A 12452-nucleotide genomic window follows, 5' to 3' on the forward strand; every position below is an offset into this window, starting at 1 on the left:
TAAAAAATAAAATAATAAAATAAAATAAAATAAATAATAAAATAAAATAAAATAAAATAAAATAAAATAAAATAAAATAATGATAGTGGTCAGTGCACAAACTCCCAAAGGGGCAGGGAAGGCACTACCCCGTCCTGGGGCAGAGCCGGGGTGTTACAGATGGTGGCGGGGACAGTCATGGCCCTACCACAGCCCATGCCTGCCTGTCTCCCTCTGCCCCATCATAGCAAAACCAAAAGAGCAGCCTGAACCTGTGCTTTCTACTTCCTCACTCTCACTCCTCGACCCTGTCACTGGGGCTTCCACCCCTCCATCCCACCTAGATAGGTCATCGGTTGTCCCACCCCATGCAGTCTGATGGACTTGCCTGAGTTCTCATCTCATCTGATCTCTCAGAAACATCTGGCCCTGTAGACTGTCCCCTGCTTGAACAGGCGCTGGCAGTTGCCTCTGTGACATCACACTCTCTGGGTTTCCTTCTGCCACCCGCCTGTTCCTCTCTGTCCCCTCTGTGGGCTCCTCCTCCACAGCTGGTCCCAGACCCCCTCCTCGCTCTCCTGGGCAGTGTCACCCATACTCATGGCCTCAACTGCCATCTTTTTGCAGACCCCTCCTACATTTTTTCTGTCTCCAATTAAAACTCCCTCTGGGCTCCAGATACATCTATCCAGTGGCCTTCAAAAGATCTCCACATGGATATTGTAAAGGCATTTGGGATTGATTATGTCCAAAACATGCCACGATATCCCTCCACCCACCTGCTCCTAGATCCCTGGTCTCAGACTCTGCCTACCGCCCACCCAGGTGCACCCCCTTGGTGGGGCCCAGGCCCCCAGGGACAGCCAGTCCATTACCAAGATGTTGATCTGGGAAGGTGTATGGTCGTCAAATTCCCAACCTTGTTCCTTTCCAGCTCTCCCCTCACACCCCCCGCTAGGCCCCCATCAGTCTCTTGTTGGATGACCAGGGTGGCGCCTAACCAATCCTGCCCCACTCATTTCCACCTGCATCCAAAGCGATCCCCATGACTGGGGACACACATTCCCTGGTGTCAACCTTCAATGGCTTCCTGGTGCTCTTGGGATAAAGTGCAGGTGCCTTGCTGTGGCCTCATGCTTTAGTCTCCTGCCCACCTGTCCAGTCTGTCCTGCTCCTCCCAACTCCCTCGTCCCTGGCCACTTTGGCCACCTTTTAGATCCCCAGAGGTGCCACATCCTCCCCCCACCCCAGAGGGCCTTTCACCTGCTCTTCCCCATCCCCCTTCCCAGTAGTCCCTCTCAGGACTGACACACTGGCCCTTTGTTCTGATTTCAGCCCCAGCATTGCTTCCCCAGGAGCCCCATCCTCCCCATGTGGGTCCAGATCTTTTGTTCTCCACCCGTGGAGAATGCATTCTTTTTCTTCAGAGCTTTTTTTTTTTTTTTTTTTTTTTAAGATTTTATTTATTTATTCATGAGAGAGGCAGAGATACAGGCAGAGGGAGAAGCAGGCTCCCTGTGGGGAGCCCGATGCAGGACTTGATCCCAGGATCCCAACCTGAGCCAAAGGCAGACGCCCGACCACTGAACCACCCAGGTGCCCCTCCGTCAGAGCTCTTAACCCAGTCTGTAACAGCACCTCTCCTACCAGATCAGTCTAGCCTGCTGATCCCCCGGTGACAGCAGCCGCTGACCTGAGCTTGCCCACCGCTGTCCCCGCACCCAGTCCCGCTCTCCATGCAATGAGCACGTGAGATGTATTTGTTGGAGGCAGTGAGTTAGTAGAACCATATTCCTTCCATCATCATCCCTCCAAGAGACCAGGTCCCATTCCCTGCCAGCATCTGCCCCAAGCTGTGGGGCAAGCCTCAGACAAGTTTGTCTCTCAGAGTCTCTCCATAGAATAAGGACAGTCACACCTACCTTACAAGGTGGTTCTCAGGTTTATTTTTAGAAATATTACTTGGGGGCAGCCCCAGTGGCGCAGTGGTTTGGCGCCACCTACAGCCTGGGGTGTGATCCTGGAGACCCGGGATCAAGTCCCACATCAGGTTCCCTGCATGGAGCCTGCCTCTCCCTCTGCCTGTGTCTCTGCCTCTCTCTCTCTGTGTCTGTGAATAAATAAATAAAATCTTTAAAAAAAAAAAACTCTGTCGTAAAAAAAAAAGAAATATTACTTGGGTTGGGATTTTTTTTTTTTGACAATGGCAAAAAAGATAATTTATTTTAAAAACCTCTGAGAAATCATGATGGCAACAGTATGGCAGTCAAACTGCAGAGGTAGAAATGAGACAGGCAGGGTGGCCCCTGGAGGGTGAGGTGGCCCTGGAGGACCACAGCCAGGATACTGGAGCCTCAGCCGGGCCAGAGTGGCCTGGGGGAAGCGAAGGGGTTGTTACCCCATGTGGTGGGAGTGAGGAGGGCGGGGCCACCAAGAGAGGTGCAATGAACTCACCGCTGTCACTCTGGTCAGCTGAGCTGGCTCCTGGGAGCTTGTGGCCATTCCCTACAGGGTGGGGCAAGAGGAGAGGCAGCATCTGTTCTTAGGCCCCCTGTGCAGCTGCTCAGTTTTCTGAATGGTTTATGCCTTTCATAGCCGTGATGTACATGTAGGGGAGCATGTGTGCCCTTTGTGAGAGAAGAGACAACGATTCCACAGGCTTGCTCACACGTCTGTGTCTGTGCAATATTCACAGGCACGTAGACCACACTTCTACGCATGACCTCTACCCTTGGACAGCCAGTTCTGTCCTGTGAGAATTCCATGATACACACGTGCCAAGTGTGGTATATACCTTTGCACCTGCTGTAGAAGGGGTGGAAGGGATTCCCAGGAAGGTATATCCTCCACTGTGCACGCCCACTAGGGACCGTCAACGAACCTACTTGCTCCCTAAATAAATCACTCCTGTTTGCCCAAAGGTGGGTGGTGGAGAAAGACCCTCCAGTGCAGGGCAGGTGGTCAGACTTTCAGCCCAGTTCTTAATTTAGCAGTTTGCCCCTTCCCTGGAGACTCTCCTAATCAATGCCATCGGCATGGCTCTGACTCATACCTCAATGTCAGTCCTTATTTTTTTTTTAATTAATTTTTTTAGAAGAGGAGAGGCAGAGGGAGAGAGGGAGAGAATCCCAAGCAGACTCCATGCTGAGCGCAGAGCCTGATGTGGGGCTTGATCTCACCACCCCAAGATCATGACCCGAGCCGAAATCAAGAATCGGATGCTTAACCCACTGAGCCAGGAGCCCCCTGCTTTTAGAGAGTGTCCTTACCTTAGTTCTGAGGGACATAACTGGGGAAATGATACCCCCTGAGGCAGACATCCGGCTGTCAGTCAACCCCAGTACAGGGAAGGGGACTTAACGGGCCTTAAAGCAAAGGTAGCAAGGAACTTTCTTCTGTTTCTTGCTAGCCCGACCCCCATGGCTTCCTTTTGGGAAATACCCCTTCCCCAATCAGTGTGGGGCCAGGGAATGTCAGCCAAGTGGGCCTGCCTGTTTTATTGATGGGCTTGTGATCAGATGCGGGTCAATCAAGAGTTGCAACCTTTTCCAAGATTTTGCTGAATCCTACAGGATCCCAGAAGGAAGCCTGCACCAGGGCAACTTAACCAGCCACTGGATCTGGTGGCTTTTGGGGCCACAGGCCCCTGCCCATCCTCACGCACGCTCTTCCCAAGCAGACTTCCTCTCTAGGCCTCCCCTCACCTGCAAGGCTGAGGCTGCCTTTCCCCACCACCTAGAGACTCCAGACAGCAAGACCCTGAGAGAAGGGCACAACCAAGCAGACTCTCAGGTGTAAGAGAAGAAACCCAGCTCAAACTAGTGTTGAAAAAAAAAAAAAAAAAACAACCCACAGCAGTATGTGGCTTAAATCGGGGGAAATTTGAGAAAAGTGGCTACTTTTGCATACAGGTAGATCCAGGAAGTCCAGCAATGCCACCAAGATCCCCTCTCCCAACGACCTCTCTCCTCTGAGTGGGCTTTTTTTTTCTTTCAGACATGCTCCTGCCCATGACATTGAAGATGGCACCAAGCCACTGTGGGCTACATGGTGTTCATTACGGTGCAGGAGCTCAGGCAGAGAGCGAGCCCCTCCCACAACACCCTAACTAATTCCCTTATGAGAATTTTGATTGGCCCCACTTGGGTCATGCTCCCATCCATCAACTGACACTGGTGGCAAGACCCCTAGTTCATGGTCAGCGTACCAGGCTGCATGCACGAGGTGGGGGGCATTTTCTGGAAGGAAGCAAGAAGCGACAGATGGAAAGCAGCTGACATCCACCCCACAAAGGGTCCCTTCTCCCCCTCTGGCCCAAGGCCCATGAAGCCCCCATTTCATGGTAACAGAATGCCATGTGGCAGGAATGTCAACTCACAGCTCACTTCCAGGGAGAACTCTCCTTGGATGGTCACCGCTGATTCCAGATGGAGCCCACTTGCTTCCAGGACCTGTGCTCTTTCCTGCTGCCATCTCTTGCCTGGAAGGAGGCCTGGGTTCCCACAGCCGAGGAGGGGGGCCCCGGGCCTGGATTTTCTCACATGTTCTCTCCTTTCTCCCCAGGGCTTCTATTCCTGGTTCTTCAACACTGTCACCATGAAGTAAGTGCCCGAACCTTCTGAGCTTGTCCAGCAGCTGCCTTACGGGGGGGACGATGGGGGTAGCACCTGCTGCCCTGCAGGTCTGGGCCTGGGACCTGAGTTTTGCACCCCAATCCCCACCCCTGCACCCTGACCATCTTAGCCCAGCCCAGACAGAGGATGCTCTCTGGGCTTCCTGGGGCGGGAAATGAGAACTGGACCTGGCCTGCAGCCCTCAGAAGAGGACCACTTTCTCACACATAAAAACATGCTTTTATGACCTCCACACTAGGAAAAAGAAATTCTTCCTGCATTGCTCTTTGCTTTATTTTTGTGGCCATCTTTCCTCATATTGAAATGGAAAAGAAAACACTGGGCAGAAGGGCGCACTTCCTCTTGCCTCAGCTCTGATTACCGAGGGCCAGCCCCTTGCCTGCCGGGCCTCCTGGGTCTCTTTAGGGCCAGACCCCACTTGGGAAGGAGACCAACCCCAGGTCAGCTGTTTTCTCCTGATTCTCCCATGCTTCAGGATTCTGACTCCATGCTCCTGCTTCTGCCCAGCTTCAGCTGAGCACCTTCCAGAACCCTTTGCCCCCACTGTGTGGATGTCCGTGTATACATGTGCACACACTCATGCCCATGCACACAGCTCTGCCTCCACCTCATAGCCCTGTCCATTCCCGGGCACTCCCTAAATATCCCCCATGCATTCTGCCCTGCCCATCTTTCAAACCCCTCCTTCAGGGCCCTCTCTTGCCTGGTGTGCCTACCTTGGGGTGCCCCCCCAGCTGCCACTCAGAGGCCACCGCAGCAAGGGGCCTGACAGGGCCTGCTAATTTGCATTCCTGGCAAAGGCTCAAAGGACTTCCTCCTTCGTGTGCCTCCAGGCCCACTAGTCAAGGGCCTCATTCATACATTTCCCCTGAGACCCCGCCGTACCCCCATGAGCCACCTCAGGGCACCTCTCTTTCTCCAGACCTTCTGAAGGGGCACAAGGCACCTGGCCTGAGCCCTGGGGATCCTAAGCTGGGCTCAGGACCATTGGCCTCTGGTGTTGGAGCTCCAACCCTACTGATGGAGGAGTAGTCCCCATGGCCTTGCCTCCCTCCACCCCAGTCTTCCTTGTCATTCATCAGAGCCCCTAGGAGGTGATACAGTTAGTTTGTGTGCGGTTCAGAGATCCTAGCCACATGTAAAGGGGAGTGGAGGGGAAATAGTTTATTTCTTGGCACCTTCTCTGGCTTTGCTATGGTAACTTTTTCAAAAAGATTTTATTTTTATATTTGAAAGAGAGTATGAGTGAGCGAGAGAGATGGAGCCGGGGGAGGGGCAGAGGGAATGGGAGAAGTAGGCTCCCTACTGAGCAGGAAGCCCAACACGGCTCAATCGCAGGACCCTGGGGTCATGACCTGGCTGAAGGCAGACATTTAAGCAACAGAGCCACCCAGGCACTCTGGCTTTGGTAATTTTTAAGGCATGCACAAGCTCACAAAATAGAACACTTTGTGTGGTAGGTGTCTCTGTGGTGTGTGTGCAAATATGAGATATTAAGAAGCACATCAATACGTTGGTGCACATCTGTGTGTGCAGCTGTTCAGGTGTGCATACCTGGATCTGCAGGTCAGGGGTAGGTTGGTATGCACAGTTGTGTGTGTGTCTGGGTGAGGATCCTCTTCCCCTATCCTATTCCACCCTAAGGCTCCTCCATTGGGAACACATCATCCGAGAAGGGAGGAAGGCTGGCTATTGCACCATGCATCCTGCAGCATTTGAGAGCAGTGTCTAGAAGATAGCCTGACACATTTGCTGAGCAGGGACAAGGATGCCAGAGTCCCCTGTGCACAAAGGCCAGGCAGCCTAGTTGGAGAGGCAAATGTTAACAAGAATCACTAATATAATTCATAATGGGGAGGTTATAATTGCTGTCCAAAGAGCATTTGGGAAGCAAGAAATTCATTCCAACCAGGGATAGGGGGTTCAGGAGAAGCAAGTTTTGTACTAGGCCTTGAAAGATGGGAAGAATTTCCTTACTAGGCCCCCTGGAGGATCCATCACAAATAAAGGACCCTGTGAGTGAAGGTTTGGGGCAGAGATGGGCAGGGTGCATCCAGAAATGTTTAGTCTGGTGTGGCTAGAAACAAGGAAACATGGCAAGAGAGAGGCTAAAAGATTGGGCTGGAAGGATCAGCCCGGAGGATCTCGACTGCCATGCTGAGAATCCTGGGCTTTGATCTAGAGGCAGTAGAGAGCCAATTCCTTTCTTTTCTTTTTCTTTTTTTTTTTTTTTTTTTTAGCAGAATCCTCAGAATAAGAACCTATTTGTAGGCAGAAGTATGGGCTGGGGGGACTGGCAGTTGAGAAAGTCCAGAGGCAAAGTGAGCACCTGAGGAGGCTTCTCCCGTGCCTGGGTGAGAAGTGGTGCTGACGAAGGGAGGGGACAGATGGAGAGAGATCATGGGGCTGCAGTCTATGGGTCTCCATCTGGCTTTCAACTGGTTTAGAAAAGGAGTGATCCGGGTCTGGTCTCTGGGGAAGATAGCCATGCCACTCTCTGGGAGCTGGTGAGATATGAGGAGTCGGGAGAAGGATGAGAGAGGCCAGGGCAAACCATGAGTTGCCGGCAAGCTATTGAAAAACAGGGTTAGTTAAAGCTTCCAAGGAAGGTCAGAGCCAGAGGTGGGTGCGTGAGGCCATAATTGAAGTTGTGGGAGCAAGATTGAAAAAGAGATGGGGGCAAGATCTACAGATGGGGCAGGAGGAAGAGGGCGCAGTCTCTAGGGCCTGGACTTACCGAAGCCACCACGGGCTTCGAGGACCCAGGAGGGTGTGGCCCGCAGCTCTCAGCTCTGGGTTGAGTGGAATGAGAGTAAGAAGAGGGCGTGGACGGCAGTGATTTGGGTCTGCATTGGGGGGGCCATTCCAGGGTAAGCTGTCCACAAAGTAGAGGCAGAGGAAGAGGCAGGTGGGAAGAGGGAGGGTGAAGGTGTTGACTGGCTCTTCAGGGGAAACAAGTCAGGGAATGGAGGCTTGAGGAATTTCTTGTATTTCAGAGTGGCCCATGTGCACTTGAACCCGGTTGTGGTTCCAGGGGAAGAAGAGTGAGTAGGTGAAGAGAGGACAGTGGATCCAGTTGGTCTCCAGAAAGAGGCAGGGGAAGGGAAGCGATCAGAGCCAAGGGGAGATTTATTGTGAGGAAGAGGGTGGTGGCTGGAACATCGTGGTTGAGAAGAGGAAGAATGAAGTAGAGGAATCCAGACAGACTCAGAACTACAGCTTCCCCCGGAGCTGTAAGGCAGGCTGCTGTAAGGCGGATAGCCTGACTTCCCCCCCAGAGAGACGGGGAGACAGACGGAGCAGTGAGCCCAGGGTGGGGAGCAGGAAGGAAATCCTTGTGTCCTTGGCCCCCCAGCCCTGCTCTGCTCCCAACTGGAGATCAGACAGAGGCTCTCTGTGCCCCCCGCCTCAGAGGCACACTCCATCAGGTGACCAGGTCTTGGCACCCCAGCCTGCAGCAGGACCCTCCCTTCATTCCCGCTCTCTGGCACCCAGCCTTCTCGCCAGTTCCCACCCACTCCATTCTTGGGATTTAATTCTCAAGTCCAGGCCAGGAAGTATTTTAACTGCTTGCAGTTAAAAAAAAAAAAAAAAATCGAGAGCTCTAAATAATTCCCTAAATGGGGAATATTGAAAAGCCTTGAAGATATGCTCTTTATAGTATTGTTTAAAAATAAATCTGAATCCTGGACTGGATGCTAGAAGTTGCACACAATCTACAAGCCTGATTGGAGTGAGGGTGAGTAAACTCTGGTTCGCCCACCGATGGGGTCGGGGCCACCCTGGTGCTGAGTGTGAACCCGTGCTCCGTCAGTGCCACTGTCACTGTTATCACTGTTCAGCCGTGCAGACATTTAAGACAAAATGTGAAATGTTCAGAAAAGGCTTTAGATTAAATGCTGAGCAACACAGCAATACATCCGATGCTGTTTATACTATGGTCACGAAGTTAAATCATCACAACAACAAAAACCTAAAGGCAATGAACCAAAGTGCTTCACAGTCATTATCTTAGGCTGATTGAGATTGTAGGTGGATGATTTTCTTCTCCTTTTATTTCCCAAAAATTCTATAGTAAGCATGTGCTACTTTGAAATTTTTTTTTGAAGTACAACACACATATGGAAGAGTACACAAAAAAATCAATGTCCAGCTCAGTTTATAGCAAAGCAGGTCAAGGATTAGAACATTGTCAATACTCCAGGAGCCCTCCTCCTGCTTCCTCCCAATGCCCCCCTTCCTGTCCCTTCCCACTCACTTCTCACTCTCCAAAGGCAACCCGTACCCTGACTTTTTTTTTTTTAAAGATTTTATTTATTTATTTATGAGAGATACACAGAGAGAGAGAGAGGCAGAGACATAGGCAGAGGGAGAAGCAGGCCCCATGCAGGGAGCCTGACGGGGGACTCGATCCCAGGTCTCCAGGACCAGGCCCTGGGCTGAAGGCGGTGCTAAACCGCTGTGCCACCAGGGCTGCCCCGTACCCTGACTTCTAACTCCGTTGTTCAGTATTGCCTGTTTTTGAACTTCGTGTCTGAAAACATTCAGTATGTATTTGTTTGTGCCTGGGTGTTTCACTCAATATTGTGTTTATGAAGTTCAATTATGGTCATTCATTTTTATCTCTGTATAGTATTTCATTCTACATATTATGTGATATATCATCTATCTATATATATCATTATACATATATCTCATATGTATACATATATATCTCACAATTCTTTTTTTTTAAGTAGGCTCCATACCCAATGTGGGGCTTAACTCATAACCCTGAGATCCAGAGTCACACGTTCCACCGACTGAGCCAGCCAAGCACCCCTATGGCTCACAATTCTTGTGTCCATTTTTGCCTTCAGTAGACATTTAGGTTGTTTGGGGCTGGGCATCTGAGGTTCTTATACATGTCTCTTGATACACATGTATATGTGTTTCTACTGGAAATAAAACTAGGTGGGAGTTGCTAAGTCATAGGGAGTGCATATATTCAATTTCCTTAGATAATACCCACTGTTTGCCAAAGTGGCGGTGCCAGACTACATGCCCGTGGGTGTGGGAGAGCTCCCCGTGCCCCCCACCCCCACCCTCACCAACACTTGGTATTGTCTGACTTTCTAATTTTGGCCAATCTGGCAATGTGGAGTGATGTCTCCCTATGACTTTAAAGATTCCCTTTTAATTTACAAGTTAAAAGAGAAAAGAAATAGGGTGCATCCTGCTATCCCTAGTGGTTTGTCTGGTGCGCGCCCCATAGCAAGCACTCAACATGCATGAGGAAGCAATAAAAGATGGAATGGATGGTTGATTTCAAAAGTGCTTCTGAAAAAAAAAAGTGCTTCTGGATTCCCAAGTGTGTGTCTGTAATAGCTTCTGCCTTGGACATGCCTGTGAAATTCAGTGAAATACATTTCAGACATGATAGAGGCTTTGAGATAAAGGGTGATATTTCTAAAAATAAAAATAAAAACTTGGGCATAGGGTGATAATCTTCTCTTCCTAATCTCCCTCTTCCCTCCCCCCCCACCTCCCCCTCCCCGCCTAGCTTAGTCTGTGTCCATATCGGCCCCCTGAGGATGATCCTTGTCTATGTGTCTCTTCCAGGAATGAGGATCTGATCAGCAAGTGTGGAGACGATGCCCGCACCTACATCATGTTCCAGTATCACCTCATCATCTTTGTGCTGATACTCTGCATCCCCTCCTTGGGTATCATCTTGCCCATCAACTACACCGGAACCGTTCTGGGTAGGTGGAGCTCAGTGCACCCAGGGCCTGGGCCACTACAAGGGCAGCCCAGTAGGCAGGACAGAGCTTGGGTCTTGGTAGTCTAGAAACCCAAAATTTAATTCCACTTCTCAAAATTCGTTGTGGGACCTGAGGCAACCCAAACTTTAGTTCCCCCAAGTGGAGAACAAGTTTGGCCCAGGACCTGGCACATGGCAGGCACGTGGTAGTAATTCAGTATGAAATTGGCCAGGTGCTTGCTAGGCCTTTTTATGGCATGTGATCTACTGCAAAGATCCCTGCACTTGATCTTTCCCCACCTCCACTGGGGCAGACACAGCACTGGAAGTGCAAAGTTGGTCTCTTGGGAAGTCTTGCTACACTTGTCATAAAAGGGACAAGTCCTTTTGACAGGCTGACATTGTTGGTTTGGGCTTCAAAGACAGAAAAATTTGATTCCCTGACTTTGACCCATATCTGCTTCCCAGAAAATACCTTCGCCCAATCTAGCAAGTTATTTCAGTTTATATTCAGCAGATCAATCTCCCTGGGCGTTGGGTCCTCAGCTATGGGGGTTGGGAGAGAATGTATGGCCAGTGCCTAGCACATAGTGAGCACTCAGCGAATAACAGCCAGGATTTCATGTAGAACTATGAGGATGGGCAGAGCTGGAGGCTGTGTAACTGGGTGGTATAGTTTAGCACCCCAAATGCCCAGGTGGCAGCCAGTGGTACCCTGGTTCCTCACATGTCTGTCTCTCCTCAGCCACAGGTAAGCTTCAGCTAATTCAAGGTGGCATCCAACATCTGTGCCACCAAATATGGCCACCAGAGTAAGCAACCTCTGTCTTTCCAGATTCTCTTCCTAAGAGCTAGTGTGTTGGCTATATTTTATAATATGTATGTTATACTAATGCAGGATTTCTGGGCACATTTCATAACATCCAGAGATGTCTAAACTGACAAACTAACACACTTTGCCAGAAGGATGTAGTCTGTCTGAAGGAGGCAATGGGACATTCTTATTGTGATGGTTGCCAGGGTTAACAGCCTTGCTGGTTTCATCCCTCCACTGAGGCGGGGCCCCAGGCTCCTTCAATGAGCATTTTCTGGTGCCTGACATGCTCCAGTTGGACACTGGGGATGCCACACCAAGACTTCGTCTCACAGCACAGCCATAGAGCCTGAACCAGCAGTCCCAGGGAGAAGAAGAGGCCTCTGCTGGTTTTGTTGGGAGTTGGGGGCAAGTTCTGGGGAACGAGAAGGAAGGGCAGGACGTGGGCAAGCGTCTCCAGACCCCAGGCGTTCATTCGGCAACCTTGAATTTGAGCGACCACCCTGCTCAGCCAAGAAACTGGCCTTGAGGTCAGCCACTTTCTTCTCTTCCAGATTGGAGTAGCCACTTTGGTCGGACCACCATTGTCAATGTCTCCATAGAGTAGGTACCTGCGCCTCTTACCTCCCGTTCTACAGGCTGGGGCATCAGTGGGGAGAGAAGGTCCAATGTGTGGGTTGGAAATGTGGGCACTGCTTTGCTGATAAGAAAGGCCTGGTTTCCTTGGGACCTGTGTACTGAGTGGGAGGCCAGAAGTTGCATTCTCTTGGCGGGACGGGACTCTTGTTGCCTCAGTGTCCCTGGATCTGTAAGAGGTAACAAACTGGCCACTCCTAAAAACTTGGAAAGATGGTTCCTGTTTGTTTAATATGTCCAGCACCCAAGTGGCAAGGACTCTGTAGGAAGTAGAGGCTTAAGCTATTATTTCCTGCTCACAAAATAGTGCAAATCAACCGTCATATAGTGAATAAAGCGTAGACCCAATTCCCATAGTGGGGGTGGAAGGGACCGAGGAACCACATGACCTGGCTTCATGCCCCACCTCTGCCATTAGCTGGCCCTGAATCTGGGGCAGTGCATGCCCACCCCAAGCTTCATTTCTGGTCTGTTGAGGAAGAACAGCTGTTGGACATGATTCATGGATTTGAACAGCATCCCACCCAGTTGGTGGTTAAATCAATGTGTACTGAGCCAGGTATGGCCCTGCCGGTCCCTGCTGAGAAAACAGGCCCCCTGGGTGTCTCGGCCACGTGTGGCCGACTTCCTGACAAAGCTGATGCAG

General features: G+C 50.7%; 1 protein-coding gene across 10 annotated transcripts in view; it reads left to right on the top strand.

The window, feature by feature from the left end:
• Positions 1-12452, top strand: part of TMEM63C (transmembrane protein 63C) — a 131382-nt gene that overhangs the window by 96026 nt on the left and 22904 nt on the right. For all 10 annotated transcript variants that reach the window (XR_012036970.1, XM_072839458.1, XM_072839455.1 and 7 more), the window contains 3 exons: positions 4543-4580; positions 10215-10357; positions 11725-11773. Coding sequence is in view for 9 of the 10 variants with exons in the window: in XM_072839458.1 (XP_072695559.1) it covers positions 4543-4580; positions 10215-10357; positions 11725-11773 (230 nt within the window). In the remaining variant the exon portion in view is untranslated. The remainder of the gene's footprint in view (positions 1-4542; positions 4581-10214; positions 10358-11724; positions 11774-12452) is intronic.

The sequence above is a fragment of the Canis lupus genome, chromosome 9 (assembly GCF_048164855.1).
Source record: "Canis lupus baileyi chromosome 9, mCanLup2.hap1, whole genome shotgun sequence".
Lineage (NCBI taxonomy): Eukaryota > Metazoa > Chordata > Mammalia > Carnivora > Canidae > Canis > Canis lupus.